General features: G+C 48.5%; 1 protein-coding gene across 1 annotated transcript; it reads left to right on the forward strand.

Moving 5' to 3' along the window:
- Window positions 1-723: 723 nt before the first annotated feature.
- On the forward strand, window positions 724-27,495 carry LOC125693658 (hexokinase-1). Its single transcript, XM_048945847.1, has 18 exons — window positions 724-875; window positions 6,204-6,366; window positions 9,149-9,297; window positions 12,179-12,298; window positions 13,447-13,542; window positions 14,496-14,595; window positions 14,685-14,868; window positions 15,422-15,577; window positions 16,966-17,199; window positions 17,756-18,060; window positions 18,312-18,460; window positions 18,555-18,674; window positions 19,640-19,735; window positions 20,621-20,720; window positions 22,008-22,191; window positions 24,429-24,584; window positions 24,746-24,979; window positions 25,648-27,495. The coding sequence occupies exons 1-18, from the start codon at window positions 813-815 to the stop codon at window positions 25,790-25,792; spliced, it is 2,754 nt and encodes a 917-aa protein (XP_048801804.1). The 5' UTR covers window positions 724-812; the 3' UTR covers window positions 25,793-27,495.
- The last annotated feature ends 41 nt before the right edge of the window (window positions 27,496-27,536 follow it).

The following is a 27,536-nucleotide window of genomic DNA, read 5'->3' on the forward strand; positions in this document are numbered from 1 at the left end:
AAGCCGGAAACTCGAGAACCAGGCTTTTTATCACTTGGACTTCGGCAGACAATGCCTATGCAAATCATGCTTTCAAGCATCAGTGCAGTATGCATGGCTGTGCATTCCTGGACAAGGTGTGGGTGCAACACGTGTCACCTCGGCATCTGCCTTCATCCTTCTGCTCCCAGGGGGAAGCTTCATCCTTGCTTACGTGGACTTGGGCTTTTCGGTGACTGGCACACTTTCTGGGGTGATGATGGAGAACGCAACGACAGAGGAGTGGCAGCAAGTTTTGGGAGAGGGGTTCCCATCCTGTCCAGCAGCGTTGGTGTGGGGATGGCACTGGTGAAGGAAGGACAGACATCAGGTCCAGGGGTCAGGGCTGCGTCCTGCTCGCTCGGTGCCATCAGACATCGGGATGGGATGTTCGGAGCTGCCCCAGCATCGTGTAGCGGGGGCCGTTCCCACCGCGTTTGTGCTGTTTTCTCAAATGCTTCTGAATGGAGAGGCTGTAGCGCAGAATTTCCGAAGTTTTTGTTTGTTTGCATTTTGCTTTTCCTGTTCCACAGTAATGCAAGCCCCAGCAGCCTGCATTGTCCTTCCCATTGCTGGAAAAGACCATTTCTGTAGCGCTCTTCCTCTCCTCGCTCGCGCTGCCTCCTTCCCCCCGCAGGGCCGAGGGCTCCGTGCCGCACGAGCTCCGGGAGCGGGCGGGGCCGGGGCGGCAGCAGAGGAGGAGGAGGAGGAGGAGTGGAGGAAGGGGAGGCGCCGCGGCCATCCCGGGGCGCCGCATCGCTGCGTGCGCGGAGCCGCCCGCTGCAGCCGGCAGGATGATCGCCGCCCAGCTCCTGGCCTACTACTTCACCGAGCTCAAGGAGGACCAGGTCAAAAAGGTAGGGTTCAGCCTCGAGGAGGAAGGGCTGCACCCCCGCCGCAGCCCAAGTGCCTGCTTTTTTTTTTCTTCTTTTTTTTTTTTTTTTTTTTTTTTCTTCCTAAATTATTTATTTTGCTGCCGTCGTTGCTTTGTCCCCATGGCCACCCCGCTATGGGCGGCACAACCGTGAGCTTCACCCAGCCCGAGCAAGGCGAGGTGGGCACGGCTGGAGTGCCGTGCTGTTGATGGGGATGGGTGCAACCCCAGGGGCCGTTCCTGGCACTGGCATCCTTCAACAGGGGACTGCTCCTCTCCGGGCCGCCGTGAGCATCCATCGCTCAGCAATTGCTTGCAGATCGTTTTTGAGTTTCATCTCGCCGTGTCTTCTGAATGTATAGGCGGCGATGCTCGGAAGGGAGAAGTTGCTCTGTGGGTATTTTTATTTCTTCTCCTGCATTAAGCAGCACGGTTGGCGTAGCAGCCCTGTGGCGTGATGCACAGCACGGGGTAGATACAAACATGGCAGGGAGGTCCTGGCCGAGCACGCTGCAGGGCTGGCGGAGCAGGGAGCCTAGGGCTGGGGATGTGGGGATGCAAATCAGGAAAATAATTGCAAATGTCACCAGGCCCCGCTGTGCTGCCGGGCTGACGTCACGGAGCAGAGGCTTCCCTTCCTTTCTGCCACCTCCTCCGGCGCTGCTACGTGACCCACTCGGCGCAGCCCAGTGCCCACCAAAGGCATCCATTCCTACAGTACTGTGGGGAGGCCTCGGCCGTGGCATTGACAGGGCTGCTCTGTGGGGCTCACCCTGCAGGAAGAGCCATCTTCTCTCTGGGGCCCCTGCCTGTGCCCGGGGGCACTGCCCTGCCCGCCCTGCCTGCCTGCGGTCCGTTCCTCCCTTGCATCAACCCAAGCAGCACCCCTTTTGCTCCCCATCTCCTTCCACCATTTTGCCTTTTGGCTCTTCCATTCTGCAGCTCTTGTGAGGAGCTGGAAGGCCTTGAGGGCCTTCAGCCCCTGCAGTAGCAGCTCCTTGCTCCCAAAGGCCCTTCTTTCCCTTTCCCATAGGATTTGTGCACGCTGCAGCCAATGCTGGGCCTGTGTGCCTGGGTGAGGCCTCCCCTGCCCGGCTGTGCTGTTATATTTAGCAACCCCAGATAAGCGTAGGGTTGCTTGCTGCGGTGCTGCGTGGGGAGGGCTGAGAGGAAGCATGTAGGCCTCCACGGTACTCCTGGGGGTTATTTATTGCAGGCTGGTTTGGCAGCACGAGCTGCTGATGGCTGGTGGCATGGCAAATCATTTGGCTGGGGAGCAGGGAGGCATTCTTCGATTTGGAAACTAAAATGAAATCCAGTAAGAGAAAAGCAGGCTGCCCATTCTGGAGGACTTCAGACATCTGCTCCTGCCTACATGACTTGGGGCAGGTTTTGAGCCCCTTCACTTGAACGTCTTTAGGTAGAGTCTCTGTGCTGCTCAGCCCCTGTGTGACCCTCAGGCTGGTTCCAGGCTCGTGCTTCAGGCTCCCTCAGCCTGAGGAGCAGGGTCTGCTGCTTCTGTGTTGCTGGATGTTAGGCACTCTCTTACTGTTTTAGAGGAATTTTGGCCCCACCTTGCAGGTTTTGGAGCATTGTACAGGGCGAGTCACAGCAGGCAGGAGGAGCAAGGCAGTGTGTAGGGTGCTGAAGGACACACAAAGCCTTGCACACTTGCACATGAGCCTGCTGCGCAGAAGCAAGCAGGTGACGTGCAATGCCATGTACTACCCAAATAGGGTGGTTTGACTGGGTCGTGACTGAATGCTTTGGTCCCAGCAGGTTTGTGCCTGCTGAGCTGCCTCTGGAGTGGGGAGCACTAGGTGTTGCCTGATTGCCCTATTAGGGGAACAGTGTCTTTTTGTCGTGTTGCCTGACATGAGAAGAAAAAAATCTTTTGAGAGTGACACCAAGATTATTAACTTTGAAAAGAATGTGATGGAACAGGGCATAAAATGTAGGTATCAAGAAAACCCCTGGAGCTCTGTCCTGTTGTGTAAAGGCTTTTCAGAAACTGATCTGATAAACAGTAAGGTTGGGATGGCTGAGCTGCCTGTTGTAACATGTGTGGCTCCTGGTGAATCTTCCCAAGGAGCACAGATCTGCAGGAAGGTGTTGGCATGGGGATGGGCGTTACACGAAGGCTACTACGCTGGTACAAAAGATGTTAATGATTTCCGAAGTTATGGGAGTGCCCTGCTCTTGGATGCTGCTGGCAGTGTCTGAGTTATTGGCTGTGTGTTTCATAGAATCACAGAGCCACAGAATGGTTTGGGGTGGAAGGGACCTCAAAGCCCACCCAGCCCCAACCCTTGCCATGGGCTGGCTGTCCCTCAGCAGCTCAGGTTGCCAAGAGCCACATCCATGGCACTGTGCACCTCCAGGGATGGTGTACCCAGCTCTGGGCAGCAGTGCCAGCTCTTTACCACTCTCTGAGTGAAGAATTTCCTTCTAACATCTAACCTGAATATCAGGTCTTTTAGTTTACAGCCATTTCCCCTTGTCCTATCACTATCAGTCCATGTAAAAAGTTGCTCCACTTCTTGCTTATAAGCTCCTTCCAGGTACTGAGAGACTGTTATCAGGTGTCCATGGAGCCTTCCTCGTCTTCCGCAGTGTGCGTGAGGATGCGCCCTCAGTGCTATTTATTGCATTACCCACTCACGATGATCCACACCTTCCCATGGGGCTCCTGCAATATTCCAAATTTCAAACAGCCCTTTTCTCCCAGTACAAAGAGTCTTTTTTATGTGACCAAGAAAAATTACCTATGTGTGGTTTGGATGATGAAATCCCATTTAAAAAAAAAATATGCTTGCAAGTTCTGTCTGGCTGTTAAAAAACATTTTAAAAAAATGGAAATAAGGAAAGCTCCTGGAGGCTTGCACAGGAGCAGTGAGGGAGGATGCCCATCCTGGAGGCAGCTACATATAGCAGTGTTTTCCGCCCCTTGCTGCTCGCACTGTGTGCAGGGCTGTGCTTGGCAGGCAGCTACCAGGAGTCCCGCTGTCCCTGCCGCCCTGCTGCCACATCCCTTTGGATAAGGCTGGGATTTGCTCTCTGATCGGCTTTGGCCATGAGCAGAGTGGGGTGTTATTAAACCTCCCTCCCGTAATCCAGCCCCCATCTCCCTGCCCAGTTATTCACTGCCGTTTGCTGGGGGTTTTCCCTCAGAGGAGTGCTGCTTTTCCCTTTGGCTGTCCTGATGAGATGACTAACCCTTTTCCTGCCTGGGAGAAAATAGCTATTCCCCCTTCCCCCCCCCCCCCAAACTAATACACAGGAGCTATTTTGTTTTGAAGCATGGTTCTGTCCTTGCCTCCCCTCTTCCCTGCCCCATGAGTCCCAGCGGTGGAGATGGCCTCAGCATGATGCTCCTAGCCCGGTGAGGCTGATGGCTTTCACTGGCCTTTCAAGGTGAAACCAGAGCCCTGCCTCCCATTTTTCCCCATTGCAGGAGAGCAGCTCTAGGAGCATGGGCTTGCCTGGTCCTGACTGTGCAAACACCAAAAGCTGCACTCACGGCTGGGTAAGGTGGAATTCAGGGCCTCAGCCCTGTTTTCAGAAGGAGAGTGCAATGTTGTAAGGGGGTATTTTCATGGCGTGATGCATTAGCGTAGCTGTCACTGGGGGATTTGGGTGATGGGGCCTCTGAGCGGCAGCGTGGGCTGCTGACAGCCATGATAGCTCCAGTCCCCTCCCTCCTTTAAAAGGGAATAACCTCGGGCTCTGACATCACTGCTGAACAGGCTCTGCTAAAAAAAGCTCTGGCGGCATTTGCAGTGGCAGAGAGAAACCTTCCTGCAGCGTGGCACCAGCCTCAGCACCCGTCTGTCCGCACACTGCTTGGTGATGTGCAGGGTCTGCTCTGCCTGCGTTTGCAGCCCCACGTTTCAGCCCCCAGCCCTGCTGTTCTGGATCTGGCTGGTGCCATCTATTCCCCCTTCCTTGGCTGCACAAGTGCCTGTCACTGGAGTACATCTGGTGTGGGTTGATACACTATCTGGTACTGCAGAAGTGCTTTTTGCAGAGCAATCCAAGTGGCGCTGGGTTTATGACCAGCTTAGGCTCTAATTACATTTTGGCTGTCTGTGTTTCCTTCATGTTTGGCATTATCCATCATTTCCTGTATCAAAGTCCCAGGTATATGGAGTGTTTACATATATACACTTTTCAAGGGGTGTTTTCTTGTTGCTCCTGCTGAGACGTAACATCAGCAGGGAGATGAGTGCTCTTGAGGCTTCCACAGCAGCAGAGGAGATGCAGAGCCCCGGCACGGAGGTGTGGCTTTGAATCAGGTGATTCTTCCAGTTTTGCTGAGGACATAAAACATGAGTAGGGCTTTATTTCCTCGATCCTGCTAAGCTACGAGCAAAAGCAACCCCAGAGGTGTGGCTTCAGTTTGGACCATTTGTGTGCCATTTGCAGAATCATGTTTCTGAGGCAAATAATAAATGAAGGCATGAATAGACTGGCAGCTTAGATGGATGGAGTGGGTCATACATTTGGCAAGGACTCCCAAGGCTGAGTTGTACTTCTGAGGTGCAAAGCATCTCTCACTCTTCCTGGCACTGAAGATGGCTGTAACGTTATGAAAGCAACGTTACCAGGAGTCTGGAAACATCTCCTTTTTCCAGGGTGATGAAGTTCCTGTCTTGGGAAACCAGAAGGGAGAAGTCAACCACTTTTAATTTGACATTTTGTGTTGAGGAGGAAGGCTCAACCTGCCCACAGCAAAGTTCTGCCTCTCCCAAGCCTCTGGCTGAGATGGTTTGCAGCAGCACAGGGAAGGTACTCTGGAAGTCGGGAATCATCTCTCAGCTATTAACATAGCGCTGAAATTGCTGCAGCGGCTCCTTAGCAATTGAAGATTTCAACACAAGACACCTTGGTGCGCTGCGGCAATGCCTACATCCCCCCATGTAGGACAACAGAAATGTTTAGCTGTGGTTTTTCAGCTTGTGGATAGTCAGGAGAGATGAGAGGTGGAGGAAGGCTGGCAGTAAAGGTGTGAGGCTGTGGGTAAGCTTTTTCTGTGGGATGGGGAATGCAGAGTGATGTGGGGCTGGGCCTTGCCTTGGGAAGGCAGTAGGATGGGTTGGCTTCAACTAATGCAAGTCATAGCACTCGTACTTGTTCCTCGGTTTTGTATCAAAAGACAAGGCATGAAGTGCTCAACTGTGTTCCTGGCTTGGGCAGGGCACCAGTGCTAAGGACTATCCTTGTATTATCTGTGTAATTCAGGAGCAGTACCTCATATAGCTCTGCTTGGACACCTTGGGACATCCATGCTTGTGTTCATCTCTCTCCGCAGATCGATAAATACCTTTACGCCATGCGGCTCTCTGACGAAACTCTGATAGACATCATGGCTCGCTTCCGGAGAGAAATGAAGAACGGCCTCTCCAGAGATTTTAACCCAACAGCTACAGTGAAAATGCTCCCTACCTTTGTAAGGTCTATTCCTGATGGCTCAGGTAAGGATCTGAGAATTTTCTTTATTAAAGATGGTGTGGTTCATGGGATACCTGTTAGAAATGGTCCAAAGCACTACTGAGAGTAGTAGTTGTAATTGTCTGGTAGATGGAAGTCTTTGATAGCTCTGCTGTTGTGTTCTTGCCACCTTATGCTTTTTTAACTTCAATGCAATTTTCTGTTTAAAAAATAAAGATAGAACAAGCCCAATTCCTGCATCTCCCTTGATTTAGCACTGCTAACTGTTATGTTGCAATGTTGTGTGGAAATTTGCAGCCTGTTGAGAAAGGCAGCCATGAAGCTGCTGCATGCAGCTGGGTAATGGGCAGGGCTTGCTCTAAGGGACTGCAGGAGAGGCAATCACATGCAAGTGCTGCTACAGTTTTGCAGATTGTTCCACGGTATGGACTGGGGATGTGGTGTGGCATGGGGAAAGGGGCTCTGCCTGGTCCCTCCTGCTCCTCTGGCTCCAGCATCTTTGTGGTATAAAGTGTAGATTCACTGTTGCTAGTTGAGTTTCTTTTCCTGAAATAGTCGGAGAGAAAACTGTCACTTGACATACAGAAAGCTTTAGGTTTTGTTCAGAGCGCTTCAACCTTTTTAATGCAGAAGGATAGCTCTTACTGAATATTACCTTGCTATGAGTCTGGCTGGAAATCAGCAGCCTGATCTGTCAGTTTGCTGCCAGGGAAGCTGTTTCTGAAGTGCAGGATTTGTTTGAAGTATGTACTGAGGTGCATTTAGGCTTGAAAAAGGGCCATCTGGCCCAGTGTTGATTTTTCATTTATTTATTGAAGGTAATGGTTTACATTCAAGAAATGATACCCTGTAATGATAAAGCTTATTCAGGTATTTGGCTTAATGAGGTGCTCCTGGTAAATGTTTCCTTCCAGTCTTGTCCCAATGAAGGTGAGGGACAGAATCTGTGATGCAAACCCCAGTAGGAGAACTGCATGTGCAATTTGGATGTGTTCACATTTTCAATGACATCTTCAATGGTGCAAAGCAATATTCAAAGCTTCAGTGTTCAGAAGCAGGAAGACAGGCACTGTGCAGTCCTTATTTCAGCAAACTCTGAGTTTGCCCATGTCTTAGGCAGTGTGAAGAGAAGGCTGCATTGAAAAGCAGTGCAATTCTAAGGGCTGGTAGAAGTTATGGGCTCCACTGTCTTTTCATTACATATTCTGTAAACAGGCTGTTGCTCTTTGTAATTTCTCATATAGTGGTTGTTTGCTGTGTTAGACCACAATATTGCAAAACCATAAGGGCTTCTGCTGTGTGTTTGCCTCTTTTGGCTGTTGGAGGGCTTTGCTGAGTGGAGCAGGGCTCCTGGGGTGGTGGGGTGATGCGGAGGAGCTGTGAGACAGGAGGAGTTGTGGCCTGATGTTGGACAGTTATCTCAGAAGTGAGTTTGAGTCTGCTAATCCTCATGGTTCATTGCATACCCTGTGTTTTGGCAGCAGTGTGGAGTCAGACAGCTCTAAGAGCTGAGGTTTGAAGCGGCATGGCACATCAATAGATATTGATCTTCCCAGCTGTGAGTGCTCTTTCCATGTAGAATTTAGTTAGAAGTGGAGAAATGATGATTTTGGGAATGGCCTTCCCATAGGCATAGAGTAAAGTTGGAACAGCCTTAGATGCAAGCCTGAAGAGTGCTGTGGGATGGAATTGGCGATATGGAAGGCAGCTGGGGATGAAGCTCATCCCACTTGCTGTGCAGAGTACTTCTGGCACTGTCAAAAAGCACAAACCAATAAAAAACAAGGGTGAGAAAGCACTGCGTGCCTGTGCTGCTTCCCTCAGAGCAGCCTGGGTGAGCCGGGGATGCTGTGTACACATGCAGGTGCTTGCAAATAGCCTCAGTGATTAGCTGCAGCCTGGGCACACATGGCTGTTTGTTAAGGTGTGCTGCTGCTTCCCCAAATGCTATTCACAGACTTCAGTGATGGCTGTCTTTGTTCCCTCTTCGATAAGAGAAGATAGCAGGAGCAGTTCAGTCAGATGGTATTTGCTTTACTCTCCAGGGGGTACTGACAGTGTGGTTTCCCAGATAGCTGGATTGATCGCAGGGTTGTGTATTTGGCTTCAGACCTCTGAAATCCTTCCCAGTGCAGAGGGGGATGGAGGCACCCTCACTTCTGCCCTGATTCCTGGTGAGGTGCTTAGGAGCTCTATGCAAGGGCTTGCAGATTCAAGTAACTCCTGCAGCAGCACAGGGCTCTGCGTGGTGTGTCGGGTTGCCGTTTCTCTGACTTCTGTTACGTGACTGCAGATTGTAGTGAATCTCTGCTTCTAGGGGTGGAATGGGTAGCTCCTGCTTAACTATGTTTCCCTGTAATCTGTTGATTTCAAAGCAGAGCACAAATCAGCCACTATTTGCTGCTACTTGCCAAAGTTACACAGGCTTACTTACAACACAAGGCGGGCTCATCAGTGCTCTGGCATCCCTTCGTTTCCTCTTCTTTTTCCAACATCCTTTCAGCTTTCTCTTGAGATCCTTGCTCTGCCAGCTTAGTCATGAGATCTGGATACAAACTGCCCGCTCTCGGTTCGTTCTTTCTGGATGAGCCCTCACTGCAGTTACCCATGCATCAATGGCAGCCATCCTTGCCTTTGCACCATGTTCATCTTCAGCTGGGGGGAACTGGGCTGATGCTCTGCGTGGATGCCCTACAGCTAAAGACTTGCTTGCCATAAGCACTGTGCATTTCTCTGTGCATTATTTTTTTCCCAAGTGTGTGTTACATGCAGTTTTTAATCACCTGTGTCTTGTTTTCCACATAGAGAAAGGAGATTTCATCGCTCTGGATCTCGGCGGTTCTTACTTTCGAATTCTGCGGGTGAAAGTATCGCATGAAAAAAAGCAGACAGTACAAATGGAAAGTGAAATTTATAATACACCTGAAGATATCATGCATGGCAGTGGGACACGGGTAAGTGCCTCTTCCTTATGACTCCTCCCTAAAGATTCACTGCTTTCACTCTGCACTTTTTGGAAAAGAGCGCAAGAATGACCGGAGCATCTTAACAGTACCACGCATGGATGCCCTACAGCTCTTTGTCAATGCTGAGAATAAATAAGCTGTAGTTAGTAACAGAGCATTCATGCCTACTGCTGCTCTGCTGTCATTGTGCAGGAGACTTTTGGCCTGACATTGTGCAGGAGCAAATTGGCCCAGAAATAAAAATTCCAGCGTTTGTAGTAAACTTACCTTCCAGAGATAGGAATGCAAGGCAGGAAGACGACTTAGTATTGTAGGCAAATGGCATGACCAGCCCTGCAATTCTAACACAGTTGAGACTGGATGGAGGAACAAGAGGGACACTAAGGAGAAGCTGAGAGAGGAGCTGCATTCTTTCCTGGGCTTTGTTGTGTTTGTGTTTTGGTTTTTAAATATCCCAAGGCTATTCTGCTGTTGGGAGGCAGCAGCTTGGAGCTCAGGCTGATAGATTCTCTCATAGTTTTTTAACTGGGAGAGGGAGCAAGGATGGCTTCCAGTGACTCATGGTGGGCAGTACTTCTGGTATTTAACTAACAGGAAAAAGAGGGCTGACCATCACTGAAATTGCATCCAGGTCGTAATTGTCTTGTGACAATATGCGACCACGACTGAAATGCTTGTTGTGAGACTTGACAGGAAAACATGGCAGATGCCTGGGAGGCACACAGGCAGGTGATGATTTGGTACTTATGAGTGATGCACGTGGCTGAGGTTTGTGAGATCTCTGAGCTAGATTAGTGGAATACTTGGACTGAACTGCCTGCGCAGGGTAGGCTATGAAAATGTTTTTCAGCAGACTGTGTGATTAACTTTGGTGAGTTATACTCTTTTAGCCTAATATATAATCACCTTATTGAAGGGATTGCTATTTGTGGCTTTGTGCCTTGCTGGTGCAGTATGTTTTGATATTTCCTACTTCACTGCATTCAAAGTTCTACTTTTCCCCATCTGTCAGGTGTGGCCTGACAGCTTTGACAGTTGGAGACAGTTCCCTGTCGAAGTCAAGGGCAAAACTCTTACTGACTCCTACAATGTAATAGCAGGTCTAAAATTTGTAAGAAGTCTGTGTTCTGTGTCAGCACAACAAATGGGAGCACGTGTGATGCTTGATTTCGGTTTTGCTTTCTGTGTTGGAGGTAGGTTTTGAGTTTGTGACTGTTCTCCAGATCTGAAGGTTTCCTTGCTCCTTTTAAGTCCTCCCTGTTCAGGAGTCTGAGCCTGAGCTCAGGTCTGCAGCTGCCTGCCAAAGCCTGCTGGCTTCCCACTGAGTGCATCCTTGAGGAAACCTCTCTGGGCCCAACTGAGCAGGCAACGTCATGGCCAGAGTCTTGGCCTGGTTGCTTAGTTGTGTTTAGGTGGGGGTCGGCCTCTGCTCCCCCACCTGTTAGGTGGGTGAGGGTGGACTGGGGTTGGGCTGGGTGAGCTGAGAGGACTTTTCCAACCTCAATGATTCTACAGTTCTATCTATGATACTGCTGGGCTTCCAGGACTGCACACCTGTGATTTGGACTTTTCCTCCATCTGCCTGCCTCACTTATATGAAATCCTCAAGAACTTGTGATGTTGCCTCTACCGTCCTGGCAGAACTGGTTATTTGTGAGAAGTGGATGTTAGTGTGGACATGGGGAGCACACAGATGCATCCTTGAGTCTTCTTAGGAAAAACGCACTGCGCTTAATGGTAGCAAAATCGATAAATGCCTCCCTTTTTTTCCCCTTCTTTTGAGCAATGCCTTTATTCTGTGCTTTACTGAAAGCAGTAGCACACCCAGAGCATGCATTATTGAGCAGACACAGCTACTGTAACATGAAGAATGTAGCTAATAGTTAACTGGATTTGCCCATGCACGTTTTGGGTCGGAGCGGTGCGCGCGTGGCTTGCTGCGTGCCTCCTGAGTCACGGTGCACTGCCTGCAGCCTGCCTGCCTGCTGACCTGCAGAAGGGCATCCCAGTGGGCTGCCAGGACCTGCACAGCCAGCTGCACTGAGAATGCTGAAGGATCTTCTGTAGTCAGACTCATGAAGCATGCCCTGTCTCTTCTTGACATGGTCGTGATTTGTTGCATAAGAGAGGAATTTTGCAGCAATGTCTTCAGTCAGTATCTGTTTCCTGCTCTCCAAACTCCTGAGGGGTTTACACTTGGCCCCTGGCTGTTGTCTGTAATTCTTCTGGCAGCTGGAGCTTTAATGAGATTGAGTATGTAGCAAGATACTTCCAAATGAAAAACAAAATAGAGATGTAGGCTGTTGTTATTACTGTGTGCCTCCCGAAGAAGCCATCGTGTCTTATTACTTCACTGAGTGCAGTGTGTCCCATGCTGCATCACTGTGTACCCAGCAAAGTGGCCTTGATCTGCCCCAGACAGCAAAGGGCAGCCTCTTCCCTGGGAAACCATTGTTGCTGGGCTTAATCAAATTAGATCTCGTTTTAGGAACGAGTTAAAGGTGTTCTGTTAAATCGTAAGGTTGCACACACCACTCACTGACCCACTTCAGACAGCCAGACATTCCTCTTGGTGTTCATGATTGTCTGTAGTGCTCTGCTGTCTCTGAGACTGTAAATTGTTCTCAGTGAAGCTGCAAGGGCTAATTGCACCCAACAGATAGCTTTTGGTACTCCCTTCCAATTATCCCCCTCAGTGTTTTAAATAACACAGGACATGCACACGGCCTGGGAATATTTCTGTAGTTCTGACAATAACATCTCTAAAAATCTGGAGTATACCTTTTCCCCTTTCTCCTCACATGCTGTGGAAGTGTGCCCTCCCTCAACCCGTAACTCTCATCAAGGCGCTTTTCTGCTTTCCTTGCAGCTTTTTGATCATGTTGCTGAATGCCTGGGAGACTTTATGGAGAAACAACAAATCAAAGACAAGAAGTTACCAGTTGGGTTTACCTTTTCTTTCCCGTGCAGACAATCTAAGCTGGATGAGGTAAGACGACTGCACACCTTTCTTAACATGCAGAAGAATGCTATGAAATTAGAATCCCAGACAGGTTTCATGTTTTTGGAGTAAGTGAGTGCTGTGCTTCACTGTCAGATTGGTATTTATGCTTCTGTGCGAGGAAGCTGGTTAGCAGATGACAAAGAGGCATCTGATGTTTTATACTGCCTCTGCGGGAGCTCCTCAGGGTTGTGGTTCGCTGTGTAAACACAAGCAGCAGGTTTGCAGCCTTTCACCTCTGTGTGGAGGAGAACTGGGAAGGGCCCATCCTGCTGCTGAACTTCCCAAGCGCACACACCAATTCAGCTTGGGGTCTTCCTCGCAAGCAGTGGTGCTGAGCCATGCCCTCCTGCATATGCTGCCTGGGAGCAGCATGCTTTTGCATGCAAAAAAACCCAGCCTTGCACGGAGTGACTGGTGTGATTCCCATGACAAGTGTGCTACAATATTTTCCTTCTTTTGCTCTTTATAGCGCAAGTGACTCAGCAGCCTCCTGGTGCAGCATTGCTATGGCAATGACGTAGCAAATAAATGCAGGGAAGTCAACCCCATGCTGCACCTTTAGTAAGAGGTTGTGCTGTTAGAGCCTGACCCGTTTGCTAGCTTGCAGGGCTACAGGCACCCTGGTGCACATCTCCTAGTGTTGGTGCTGAGCAGGGCCAGGTGAGGCAGTGCTGATTACATTTCACACTGCTTGAGCTGTGTGATGTATTTGAACCATGCTGTATATCAGGATTTTTAATAGAGTTTATCATATTATACATGCTTTTTGCTGAGGTTCTTCTTTGTTTAACTTTAAAATCTTGTTCTCTTGCCTCATTTGTTCTTATTTTCATCCTTTTCAGCATATAAATTATTTTCATGCTTAGACTTTGTGTCTAAGCCTTGGCTATAATGACTTTTTATATGTGTACATATGTTAAATATACACCTGATTCCAGTACTTACCTTTGAGCATGGGTACATACCATGGGTGTTTAAGCATTTTAACCCTTGCTCCATTTCCGATATTTCCATTTAAGAACAGAGACCCATGGATGCTGTTAAGAACAAAATCTTGTTTTTAAAGGGAAAAAAGTAAAATTGACTAGCTTTTATGGTGGCACTGATCTAAGGTTGCTCTCTTGTTTCATCAGGGTATTCTGATAACCTGGACAAAGCGCTTCAAAGCGAGCGGAGTGGAGGGAGCAGATGTTGTGAAGCTGCTTAACAAGGCCATCAAGAAACGTGGGGTAAACTGGGCTTTGTTTTTTTGTTTTTTTTTTTTCCCTCTTTTAAACTCTTCATCATAGCAAACTGCTGTTTCTGTGTCACAGACCTCTGTTCACAGCACTGACTTGAGCATGTGGTGTGAGTGATGGTGCACTTGCATGTAGACGTGCTGCTTGCTGGGAAAAATGAAGTGATCTCACCATTACTGTGTGGAAGCTGTGATGCTCCTAGTAGCACAAAACTCAACTACTACGTAGCGGCTTGTTGCTGGCAATCTTCAGCAATTCTGTCACCCTCTAAAAACTGAGGAAGTGCTGCCCTTTGGTTCCACAGTTTTTCAGCAATACCCACACATTTCATTCCTGAGAAGCTGCATGTCATGGTTCAGGCTCCCCCGCAGCAGCTCAGCAAAGTTGTGCAGTAGGCTGACATGGGAGAGGAGCAGAAGAGAAGGGGAGTTTTATGCTCAGTGAGCTGTGTTGTTCCTTGCAGTTTCTCTCTGCAGATTTTATGGAGGGTGATGGTAACCAGGTTGCTGATTTTAGACAAGAAGGCTTTGAGCATGAGATGGGATGAATTTGGGCTCATACAGTGAGATGGGGGTCAGCCTCTCCTCCCAGGTAATAGCAATAGGGCAAGAGGTGATGGCTTCAGGTTGTGCCAGGAGAGTGTCAGGCTGGGCATTAGGACATATTTTTCCTCAGAAAGAGCAGTGATGCAGTGGCACAGGCTGCCCAGGGAGGTGGGGGAGTCATTGTCCCTGGAGGTGTTGCCATGGAGATGCGACACTGAAGGTCCTGGGCAATGGGGTTGGGCTGGGTGAGCAGAGAGAGCTTTTCCAATGCTAATGATTCTGTGATTCTATGATTTTCCCCTCTTCCTGGTGGAATTAGTTCTGAGCAAACCAATGACAAACACAAGCAGTGTTTTCCAGAGAAGCCATATGTTACAGGTACTGTTTTTCCTCCATCAGGACTACGATGCAGATATCATGGCTGTTGTAAATGATACCGTTGGGACTATGATGACCTGTGGTTTTGATGACCAACGTTGTGAAGTTGGCTTGATCATTGGTAAGACACATTTCTGCTGCAGAATTCATGTGGCTTTTTTCCCTTTGCCTGGCGTGTTTAATTAGTACTTTCATGGCCTTCCCATAAAGGCACTGGCACCAATGCCTGTTACATGGAGGAGATGCGGCACATTGACCTGGTGGAAGGGGACGAGGGCAGGATGTGCATAAACACAGAATGGGGGGCCTTTGGTGATGACGGCTCACTAGAAGACATCAGGACAGAGTTCGACAGAGAGATCGACCGTGGATCCCTAAATCCTGGCAAGCAACTGTGAGTAAGGCGGTTACTTATGAACTTTTGGGCTTCATTTGATGTGTGGCGTGGTTCTGGCAAAATATTTGCTCTCACCAGAAACAGGAGATGGTGGTGTGGTCCAGGCATGATCACATTTTGCCTGCAGTTGGCCATCTGACAGGATGACTGGTTGTTCCCTGTGCAGGTCGGTTTTTGTGCCTCTTTTGTCTTTGCTTCAGAATTGCTCCTTTAGCAGCCCTGATGCAGATAGGACCTTTCTGGGAGGAAGGATATGATCAGAGTTACCAAAGTCTTGATTAGGGCTATTTACTCATTAGCTTCAATTCACAGCTTATCAACGCAGCCCTTCCTGGAGCCAGACAATTAAAGTTAACTCTTGCTGCTTTTCTTTGCTGCATTGTGCTCCCTTTTCCACTCATGTTGTGAATCTAGAAGTTCAAGAAAGCCTGACTTTGCCTGTGCCAATGCAAACCACTGTTTGGTGTATGTGGTGCAAATGCATAGCTGGTCTATGCCTCTTGGTGTAGCCTGTGAGCTCATGGCTGACTACTGCTGCCCTCTCCTGCAGGTTTGAGAAGATGGTCAGTGGAATGTACATGGGGGAGCTGGTGAGGCTTATCCTGGTGAAGATGGCCAAGGAGGGACTGCTCTTTGAGGGAAGAATCACCCCTGAGCTTCTCACCAAAGGAAAGTTTGAGACAAAGCATGTTTCTGCCATTGAAAAGTGAGTACTCCCTTCTGCTTTGACTTCCAAATGACTCTGAATGTTAATTTTCCAATCTCTCTTTTTGCTTTGCTGGGGAATGAGCTGCACTGGAGATGGCAGCCGTCCTCCAGCATGGGTACATACTGAACATGTGAGGATCCACAGGAGGCAGTCAGCACCCTTTTCTCAAAACCACCAGCTCCGCTGAGCTGAGAGGCAGCAGGTTTCTCCCTGTGTGTGTTTTGGGAAGCATGATGAAAGCCTGACCATCCACACTGCTACAGCTACTGTGCTTTACCACTCACCCAGCTTGCAAAGACCTAAAAGTTGCTACCCTGCAGCTAAACGTGGGAGTGAATTGGCTTAGTGCCTCCTCCCAAATACTTGTGTTGCTTCTTGCTGTATCCACGGGATTGCTGGGCAGCAAGAAAACAAGTGTGACAAGGCAGAGCATTCAGTCTCGTAGGCAGTGCTGGGCGACCTCTGAGCTATGCACCAGTTGGTTTCTTACAGTGTCATCACCCTTTCGGTCAGTGCTTACTGGCTCTGTCCCCCACGTTCTTAAAATTCACATCACTGGGGTATTTGTGCTGTAGTGACTGGGCCAGCTTTTCTCTTTGAAAAGCTTCTGATTTTGGTGCTCGTGTACCAAGGGGAGTGCAGTGAGTGCAGTGCCAAGGGGACAGGCAGTGACTCCCTGCAGGCTGTCTAGTCTGAACAGCTTTCCAGTGAATGTGTGGGTCCATTCGTGCTGGTCTCACATCCATGTGGAGCCAGTGTAGTGATGAACAACAGTGAGAAAAATGTAGATATTGAGAAACTTGGTTATCAAGAGCAAAATTAGACCTGAAATTCTACTTCACCGTCCAAAGAGCACTTTGGTTGTAAGTAGGGGGCACATTCCTGTGCAGCTTCAAATCTCTAGCTGGTGCTAACTATGTGCGAGAGTGCTTAAAGAGATGTATGGGAGTGTAGTGATGGCAGCAAGATATACACCTCCTGTTTTTGTCTTGGAAGTGACTGAGCTGTACATGAGTGAGTTTTGCCAGAAACTTTGCTTTCAGGCTGGGTTCTAGCATGGGAAAATTGAGTGTGAGAGGCAGAAATTCATTGATGTTGTAAAAGTCTGAAAAGAGAGCCATCAGAATGAATCACTTAGGCAACCTTCGCTTGGGGTTTTGTTTTCCATGCTGCTTGATTGAACGGGTGCTGGATTAGCTGTGCACTCAGACCTGTGCTGAGTGGTGAGGCTGGTGCTTCCAGCTCCAGAGAAGCTGGTTCGAGTCTGAAGATTTGGTCTTTCTAGCCCCTTTCTCATATGCTATGCAGGAAGATATGTGGCTGAATGTGTCTCAATCCTGTATTTTATAGCCTAAGGAGTACTCATTACTACGCTTTCTTTGTAGGAGCAAAGAAGGTTTGAATAAAGCCAAAGAAATCTTAACCCGGCTGGGGGTGGAGCCGTCCCACGAGGACTGCATAGCAGTCCAGCACGTCTGCACCATCGTGTCCTTCCGCTCGGCCAACCTGGTGGCCTCCACGCTGGGTGCCATCCTCAACCAACTGCGGGATAACAAAGGGGTTGGCCGCCTGCGCACCACTGTGGGCGTCGATGGCTCCCTCTACAAGATGCATCCACAGTGAGTTCCCTGCTTGGCTCCAGCCACAGGTTCTGTTTTGCAAAGAGTTGGATGTGTAATCCCAAAATGTCACCCAGATTGGATGTGAGATGATGAGGTGTCCAAAAAATGGGTGTGGGCAGTTCAGTCTGAGATGGGGATCTTATGGGAAGGAAACCTGCCTTTTATTGAAGAGTGAGATTAAAAACACCAACCAACCAGCCAAACAAAAAGACAACAAAAAACAACACCCAAAGATAACAAAGCAGCCAAAACCCCGAAGTAATTGGATACTCCAGTATCAATGAAAGCTATGTAGTCTCTGAGTACGTATTCTCTCATAGGGTCTCAATAAATGTCTCAGAAGGAGACTTCATTTACAGAGTCTTCAGCTGCGCAGATGGGTTTGGCTTTGTGGAGGACCTACATTATAGCACTTAGGAATTCAGGAGGAAAGGGACAGTGAGGAAGAGCTGCTCTTCCCTGGCAGTTTACCTTCTTGAAAGGCTGTAGCTCGAGATTCCGGGGCCCGGTGGGGAGGCAGCACAGAGGATGAACTCGCAGCCTCTCCCCGCAGGTACGCTCGGCGCTTGCACAAAACCACCCGGCGCCTGGTGCCTGACTCAGATGTGCGGTTCCTGCTGTCAGAGAGCGGCAGTGGGAAAGGGGCAGCGATGGTGACGGCGGTGGCGTACCGGCTGTCGGAGCAGCACCGGCTCATCGACGAAACGCTGGCTGAGTTCAAGCTCACCCATGAGCAGCTCCTGCAGGTGAAGAAGAGGATGAGGACAGAGATGGAAGCAGGCCTGAAGAAGAAGAGTCATGAGACTGCCAAAGTGAAAATGCTGCCCACCTTTGTCCGCAGCACACCAGATGGCACAGGTATGGGAGTACCAGAGCTGGAGAAGAGGATGTGGCTTGGATGAGGGGCACCCAATGTGAGCCGTCTGCAATGAGATTTGGGTTTGGTGAAGGGTGAGCAGGTCTGTTGTAATGAAAGAGAAGACTCCTTCAAAAGAGAAAATGCCAGTCCCGGGCAGGGCAGCCTGTGCTACCCTTGTGCTGCAGGTAGCCCAACCCCATGTCTTTGCTTCTTATTCTTGAAATGCACACACACACATATTCTTTTACAGAGAACGGAGACTTTCTGGCACTTGACCTCGGAGGGACAAACTTCAGAGTGTTGCTGGTGAAAATTCGCAGTGGTAAAAGGAGAACAGTTGAAATGCACAACAAGATCTATGCAATTCCTATAGAGGTGATGCAGGGAACGGGAGAAGAGGTGATTATCTGTGTTTCTCTTCTACAGCACTGCTGCTTTTTGAAGAACAGTTGTGTGATGTGCAACTTCAAATGCTTGACTCTTCTCTTTAAAGCTGTTTGACCACATCGTTACCTGCATTTCCGACTTCCTGGATTATATGGGAATAAAAGGTGCACGGCTTCCTCTTGGCTTCACGTTCTCCTTCCCTTGCAAGCAGACCAGTCTGGACGCTGTGAGTTCCTTAATTTTCTTGAATCTGCTTTTATGCTTGTGCTAGGCCTGAATTCTCTGCTTTTGGATCAGCCATTGGGCACTTACAGGGAAGTCGTAAGAGGGGGGGGGTTCATGCTCTGACTATGACTAGTACAGCTTCTCCTATAGTTTTTTTTAAGGCAGTAATTCAAATGCTGGTTAGCCCATGGCCGTGACAGATAAGAGCATTTAAATTTTCCATAATGGCAATGTGCCTTTTTTTAATGCAACATGTTTTTTTCCAACCATATAAACACATTGGACTCTGCTACCTCCCTGGTTGTGTGAGCAGTAAGCAGCACTGGCTCTGTCCCCCCGTGCTGCCAGAGCCCTTCCCAGGCTGATCTGGTACTGCCAGATGAACCAGGGACTGCTGTAGCCTACAGTTCCTGTTGAATTCCTCTGCTGCCATGTATCACCACCAATTCCACCTGTGCAGCTGTTAATAATTTCTTGTTCTCTTAGCATTTTCTTTTGTTTGTTTTTGGAAGAAAGATACATTTTCTGTTGCATTCTTTACTTTTTGAGTTTGTCGCGTTGCTGCAGTTTGGGCAATAGCTCTGTCTCCTGGTGTGATGGCTTTGTAGCGAGCTGTGCTTTCAAAAAAAAGTAGTTTCTGTCTCAAACTGAGATGTCTGATGTTTTCCTTTTTCGTTTTAACTGTCTTCTTCTGTCTTTGGGCATGATGCAGAATGATTCACTCATTAGCAAGTGTTTCTGTCCTGGAAGTCTGGAGACTGAGCATGGTTAGTAGTGTTAGATGCAAATTCCAGAGATAACAGAACCTTCTGTAAAACTACACACTAAAGCACTTCACATTTCGAATGCATATGCAGGGAAATTATTAGATAGAAGTACTCAGTGATGTTCCCTTAGGGGGATATGGGATTTGGGGCATTCTGCAGTACATCCGGAAGTGTGATAACCTGTTTGCTTTTTTTGTAGGGTATCCTTCTCAACTGGACAAAAGGATTCAAAGCTACAGACTGTGAAGGAGAAGACGTCGTGTATTTGCTAAGAGAAGGAATTAAAAGAAGAGAGGTGATTTTACTTTTCCTTCCTCCTAATTCTCCCCCCCCTGCAAGGCCTACAGAACTCCTGGTTAGTCTGGCTCCCTCTGGTGGGGTTAGTGTGCCTCCTGCCTTGCATGGAAGATCCAGACGCAGCTACTTTGGTGGCTTGTGGCTCTGCTGGCCACATGTCCTGGTCACCATAGAGGGCAGTCTAGGAGAAATGCGAGAGTTCAGCCACCAAACTGCAACTGCTGCTGAAAATGAGCCATGCTGGGGAATTTCTTCGCTTAGTTGTTTTTTTTCGTTTTTTTTTTTTTTCCCCAGAGGCTTCTGACTTTGCTAAATTGAACAGAGCTTTCAAAGCAGTTTTCAAACCCTGTGGCGATTGCCACTGCATCAGAGCACTGAGAAAGCAGGAGTATTCAATGTAGTGGCTGTAGGAATGCTTCTCAGTGCACCCTAAATGACAGGCCCCTGTAACACTTGTTCTTTAAAAAGCTTCAAGCAACTTAACTGATGCTTTCTAGTAAGGGAAGAAAATAACCAGAGGACAGCGTGAAATTTAGCTGAGTTTTATCAGCAAGTGCTGCTGGATTTGCTATTGCACTATTGAAATACAGAATGACAACAGCTCTCTGCTGTGTGCCTGTATACAAGATCTGTACTCAACTATGCATAAGCCAAAGAGAACAGCTGGAAAAGTACTTCCTTCTGTTGTTATAGTCTTTAGTAGGTAGAGTATGCAAGGTGCTGTCACTGCTTGCTGGAATGTTATCTTCTGACTTTTGCACATGTGAAATCAGGCCAGTACTTCCAGTTGTTTGTTTTGGTAGTGTCCCTTTTGGTGCTGCCTTTGGTGTGGGGGGTTTCTCCAAACCCAGAGTTCTCACTGTTATTTTTTTCTTTTCCCAAGGAGTTTGACTTGGATGTAGTAGCTGTAGTGAATGATACAGTGGGCACAATGATGACTTGTGCTTATGAAGACCCAAACTGTGAAATCGGACTCATTGTGGGTATGTTTGAAATACTTCTGTCTGTATTCTCATTGGGATATCCCTGTGCTTTCCTAAAAATATGCCATTTGTGCACACAAAGGAAGGTTCTGATTGACAAAATGCATCTGATTGACAAAATGCATCTGCTACCAGCTCCCTTTCTGGCAGTTGAACAGCTGAAATCACAGAATCACAGAATAGCCAGGGTTGAAGGGACCTCAAGGATCACGAACCTCCAAGCCCCCTGCCACATGCAGGGCCACCAACCTCCACACTTAATAGTAGACCAGGCTGCCCAGGGCCCCATCCAATCTGGCCTTGAACACCTCCAGGGATGGGGCATCCACAACCTCTCTGGGCAGCCTGTTCCAGCACCTCACCACTCTCGTAGTAAAGAGCTTAACTCCATAGGTGTCTGCTGATGCCTTTGCACATGTCATGCCTGGGCTTTGGCTGACCTTATGGCATGGATGGTGTGAATTCACAAAGTTCTCCAGAGAAATTAGTTCTCTGGGCCTTGCCCAGTAAGAAAGAGAAGGGATCAAAGCATCTGTGAGCTTAAACAATGCTTTCAAATTGGCTTTGAGGAAGATAAAATATTACCAATTACTCCTTCAGACAGCTGGAGAATGTCCAGGATGAGTCAGCACAGAGCAGTGTGGGTAGGAAGCCGTGTCTGTGCCGCTCCACCGCTGACAAGTTTGCAGGGGGAGTTCCCTGCAGGAAGGGCATGACGTCCTTGGGATGCTGTGAGCATCCTCTGTCTGTGCTGTAGCCCTGCCAGACACAATCTGCAGCTGCTGTCTGCGTGCAGAGCAGGGGCTTGGTAGGTGGCCTGGGATAATAAGAGCAAAAACCCCAGGGCTTTAGCAGCTCTCTGTCCCCTGCTTGAATTGCTTTGGCCATTGAATACTTTGGAAACTGCCACAGGTGAGACTGGGTCTCTGCTTTTTGCCTGCTGGCAACAAGAGATCATCTACAGCCTGTCAGTCTGCAATTGAATTTTGTGCATCAGAAAAAAACCCACCCAACAAAACAAGCAAAAACTAAACAATACCCTGCCACTAGCCACTAAAATCTCTGGAGCTTTCTTTGCTTGATCACAGAATCACACAGAATCACAGAATCACCCGGGTTGGAAGGGACCCCAAGGATCATGTAGTTCCAACCCCCAAGTTCTGATGCCTCAGAACTTCCTGAAGTTTTCCCGTCGCCAGATTTTCCCCCAGATTTCACAGGTCTATGGGCTTTGTGGAAGGTGACTGCCAGGAATTTCAATATTTTTTCAATGTTTTCTCTCTTCAGGAACTGGCAGCAATGCCTGTTACATGGAGGAGATGAGAAACATAGAGATGGTGGATGGTGAGCAAGGACGGATGTGTGTGAACATGGAGTGGGGAGCGTTCGGGGATAATGGATGCCTGGACGATATCAGGACAATATATGACAAAGCAGTTGATGACTATTCACTAAATGCTGGAAAGCAAAGGTACTGTGGGATAAATGTTGTGCTGAGAATAAGTCAGGCTGCCTCGAATGCTTTTAAGAGAGAACTGGATTTCTCCCAGGTCTCAGAAAGGAGAGGTCAAGAGTGGAGAATGACTGCAGCCGTTCTGTCCTGTGTGATTTCCTCCTTCTCTGTTTCTCTTTTTGTAGCCTCCAAGAGGGCAAACATCTCTCATCTTCTCTTTCTACTGTCTTTTATATTGGTAGTTGAGATCCTAATCATTGCCAAGCTGTTCTGCAGCAGCATCTCTGTGTCTTCTTTACAAAGCCCTAAGTTCATTTTAACTGCTATCAAATTCCTTTTCCAGCCCTTTGGGTAGGTAGAGCCCTTATGTCCACTGAATGTCTGTCCAGTGCTTGTTTGCTGCCATGGAACTGTGGTGCAGGGCTTTTGGTGAGAGTCTCAGGAGACTTCTGATTACTACCCTATTTCTCATTCCATGTTGTGTGCAGTGGTGTCATGATGGCTTGTCATTCTTGTGCTCTTGATCTCAGTTCAATCTCTTTTAGCTGAACTCTCCCTGTAGAGAGCTCTTGGAGTTGCAGAATTACAGGATGGCTTGAGTAGGTACAGACCTCAAAATCATTTAACTCCAATCTCTGGAGGGCTGAAATGCTCAGCCTAAACCTGCTGGCATGGTTTGGAGCTTGAAGCTAATCACTGTAATGCAGTTATGAGCTCTCTATCAGTTGCAGCCAATTCTTGTTTGAGGCAATTTTCTGGGTAATGTGGTACATTAGAGGACCTTGGCCCCATTTTGGGGACTCAGCTCTTGTGTGAGCGTTTCCTTGTGCCCTGTAAGAAAGGGCTGACAAGGAGTGGACCCAGCATGGCATTACTGTGGTGACACACATGTGCTGCCTCATGCCCAGACTGCTATTTTTCTCTGCAGCAGTGCATAAGAAAACTGTGCAAAAAAAGTAAACCTGCCTGGGAACCTCGGGGATGTGGGCAAGTGGGAAGGTCCCTGAGGAAGCTGTTGGGAGGCTAAAGTGCAAACAGGCGCAGAGGGGCAGACACTGAGTGAGGCTCATGCAGCGGTGGAGCTGGCATAGAGTAAACAGCCATAGGAGGGAGGCTGCCAGGGGGAATAATTGATTCCAGAAAGAGTTGGGCACTCAGGGCCCTTACTGGGTACAAGCCTGGGAGAGAGATCCTGTATTAAATGGACTGCATGGCCTGCTTCCAGGTGGCTGCTCTGCTGGGCTCAGTTCCCTACAGGGCAGGAACCCTGCTTAGAGCTTCAGGAGGTGAAATAAAGGATGCATCACTGAAAGCACTTTTCACTAAGTGAAAAAGCGTTCAGTTCTCATTGCTAAGGGCACAGCTCGGTTACGGAGCACAGAATGCTCCTTTCACACCAGAATGATGCTGGAAGGGAAGGAGAGCCAAACAGACTCCTGTCCTCACCACAGGGCTGCCCACGGCCACATGGAGAGCCACTACTTGGTGTGTGCCAGGAGGAAGTCTGCGAGGGGAAAACATTCCCTCTCCGCAGACTGGGGCAGACCTGGTGGGAAACTAGGGTTTGTGTGCTGAGTGAGAGGTTTGGAATGGCTTGGTTCCTTCTGCTGGCTTTTGAACTACAGGAAATCAGGTGCTGGAATTAATTGAAAAGCCCAAACCAGCCCTGGTCCCCTGGCTTGCTAGCATACAGGTCAGTGACTCTGGGAATGTGCTGACCATACCTCTTCACTTTTTTTTTTTTTTTTTTTTAAACTTTCAAGAGGTATTTTGCAGCACTCTCTTAAAAATGCTGTGCTCAGAGTGACCATACCTTGTGACTTTGCTGTACTTTTCCTGCACGGAGCCACTGAGCTTCTTCTACTCAAGGTCCCATCCATGCTTTGAGAGGACTCCCCAAGCTGGACAGTGGCTACAGGTTTTCCCCAGGTTCTGCTCAGCACTTTGCTAAGGAATGCACAGCAAACAGCTTCCATTCAGGCACTATTTGTCTCTCTGGCAACAATTTTTCATTTCTTTTGTATGGGAGAAATATTAACTGTCATTAACAACTGCCTGCCTGGGCAGAAATGGACATGAAGAATATGTGAGGTACTTTTAGATGGACTCACAAGGTTTGCCACTGGGTGTTTCTGCTTTTTCTTGCCATAATAAATGACTGTTCTTTTTCAATTGGTTTGCATGTTTCATGCCCTGCCTGCACGTGTCCCTCTGTCAGGTGTCCCTCTGAGCTGTGCTGCTGTCTTTCCTTGCAGGTATGAGAAGATGATCAGTGGGATGTACCTGGGGGAAATAGTCCGCAATATTTTGATTGACTTCACCAAACGAGGGTTCCTGTTCAGAGGGCAGATCTCAGAGACACTGAAGACCAGACATATCTTTGAAACCAAGTTCCTTTCACAGATTGAAAGGTAAAGGCATTGCGTGGGAGGCTGTGCAGAGTGAATCAGTGCGGTAACCTGTCGTGCTGCTGGCGAGGCCTGACAGTGGAAGCAGCTGTTGATGCAGTGAGGCTCCTGCCAGTGGCTCAGCTGAGGAAAGCCTCTAATGCTGTGTTCTTCTGCTCCCACAGTGACAGGTTAGCCTTGCTTCAGGTGCGAACCATTCTTCAGCAGCTGGGGCTCAACAGCACATGTGATGACAGTATCATTGTCAAGACAGTGTGCGGAGCGGTGTCGAAGCGAGCAGCTCAGTTGTGTGGTGCTGGAATGGCTGCAGTTGTAGATAAAATTAGGGAGAACAGAGGCTTAGAGCACCTGGAGATAACGGTTGGTGTGGATGGGACTCTGTACAAACTACACCCACAGTGAGTATTCACCTCTGTGTTTGTTTTGCGACCTGTAGTGTGTTGCTGCGTGTCCTTTTCCCAGGTGGTTTCACTTGTTTGCTAGGATGAGAGCCAGGGAAAAGAGATCTTAATCAGGGTTGGCTGGAGCCTTCTAGAGGGTTATGAGAGGATCAAGAAAGACTTGGGAAGGACTCAGGGGCTGTGCCAAGCTGAAGGCGACACAGCTTGCTGAACAGGTTTGAAGCCACGTTGCAAGGGAATGATCTCTGACAATGACAGAGCAACTTGAGTGCCTGATGCTTCTCTGGGAGATGGCTCTGCTCATCAGGCAGAGGGGATGGGCCACTAGGAAGCAGCGACAGGCGAAGGCAGGGGGTCTAGCACAGTTAGGTCCACAGGGAGGACAGGAATAGTGCCTGTCTCCAGTGTAAGGAGGTAGATGAGAAGGAGAAGAGCATGCAGTATCTTTTTTTCCACTTTGCTGTAGTTCTAGCGGTCCAGGTAGACCCATATGAAGAGAGAGAGAGAGAGAAGAGACCTCTGCTCCGTCTTCTCACCCACTATAGTTTCCAGCATTTAATTGCCTTTGCTGTGATAAGGGGAGCACTGCAAAGGCCTGCAGCAGTGCTGTGCTCTGCAGGTGCTGCAAGACCTCCCTTGCCCACTGCCAATGTTTCCCTTTGCAGCTTTTCGAGGATTATGCACCAAACAGTCAAAGACCTGGCACCCAAGTGTGATGTGACTTTCCTGCTCTCAGAAGACGGCAGCGGGAAAGGGGCAGCGCTCATCACAGCAGTGGGATGCAGGCTTCGTGATGCCGAGCAGAACTGAACTCCACAACCCTGGCCTTGAGTCTGTCTCGTGAGCACCTTCTCCTAAAGCAGCGACTGCGTAGTCTGAACTGGTTTAAAAAAAAATAAAAGAAAGAAAAGAAAGAAAACAGCAGAACTCACTGCTTTATCGGGAAAAAAAAATGCAACTAATGACATAAAAAGAATAGGATTCAAGATAGAATGTGTGCTGTTAATAATATCTCCTGTTTATGGACCCCAATCTGCATGTTTCTTATTCACCTTGTTGGTACCTTTCCCATCTGTAGGTCATGGACAAAACTGGTCTATAATTTCCGCAGTTACAAAACAATTGGTTGTTGTCCGAGATGAAATTCCCCCCAGTTGATGTGCGTTGAGATCTGCCACTGCGTCGTACCGAGTGTGACCTTTGCAGCTTCCCTGTGAAGTGCACTGCCAGCACGCTGACCACCATGCCTGGGTGCTGATGCTTTCTGTGAAAGGGAAGCAACAGTTCCCTCCCGCAGATCTACCTGCTGTTGTTTTGTTTAAGGCCACTTTGGAAGAATTGCGGTGTGTCGGCGCTGTGCACGCACGTAACTCTATAGTGGGATTTGACAACGCGACTTACTTGCTTTCTTGATGCCTGTTTTGTCATGGTAAAATTAAAGTAAACGCCCTTGTCCCACTGTTCTGGTTCCACTGGTATTTCCCCTTGCTTCTGTGAACGGTGTTGTGTTACTGAGCAAAATCTGTAACATTTTGGCACGAAATCCCTACGGAGTCCAACAAAGCAGCTGGTGATTGGGGTAATCCAAATCTTCAGACCTGGGAAATGAGTAAACCTCTGGTCCCTGGGCTGTGCTGACCTTCATCTGTTTAAAGAGTTCTTAGGAAAGTTATTTTTTATTTCTTCTCATTAGTTTAGCTCAGGGTGTGCGGCTGCCCTCCTAGGAATCTGCAGCTCAGTAGTATTGCTCAGACGCGTACTTCTGCCTCTCGCCTTAAATGGGTATTTGCTTCCACACAAAGCTTTAATCTTTAGTACTGTTAAGCAGGCACTCAGAACACGAGCATTCAGCTAGAGCTAATGACCAGAAAGGAACATGAGGGCTTCGTTTTATCCTTGACATTGAGGACCTAAACAAACCACAAAGACAACATCAGGCCCGGCTTATTCCAAGGACTAAAGCAATGACAAAGATCGTGTACACTTGGTGCATCCTGCCCTCTGTCGAGTTCGAGTCGGTGCCATTACTGTATCTGCACAGCAGTCAGTTGCATTACTTACACTGAGAAGCAGTTAGGAAGGCAAAAGCTAAATAACACTTGCCAGTCGCTCTGCTTTCTGCAAAGAGGGAGACCACGCAGCAGCGCTGAATTCCCACTCTTCTACCAAAATACATGTGAAGTCTCAGCATGGTTCTCCCCACTCTCTTCTCCCGCAGAAAGTAGCTGTCAGCGTGCGGGCTGTTCCTCTTCGTCCTCTTGCCACCCGTAAGATTTGGATTGCCCTACCTATCGATAACATTTCAATATGCGTTATGGTGCACTGTGAGTGAATGTTGTAAAGTAACATGTGAGTCACAAACAGTCATTGCAGCTTTAAGTGTGTCTACCTGAAAAATTGCATGCCTGACTGGTTTTGCAAAGGTAGAGAGTCTTTTTATTTTGCACACTAGTAGCTCTGATACTAGTGTTACATGGTATTTGTGACAATATTAAACTTTCTGATGTGTGTTACCTGGTGTTTAGTGGTTCTTTCTGGAAGAGGTGCTGTTGGC

Source organism: Lagopus muta, chromosome 5, assembly GCF_023343835.1.
Source record: "Lagopus muta isolate bLagMut1 chromosome 5, bLagMut1 primary, whole genome shotgun sequence".
NCBI lineage: Eukaryota > Metazoa > Chordata > Aves > Galliformes > Phasianidae > Lagopus > Lagopus muta.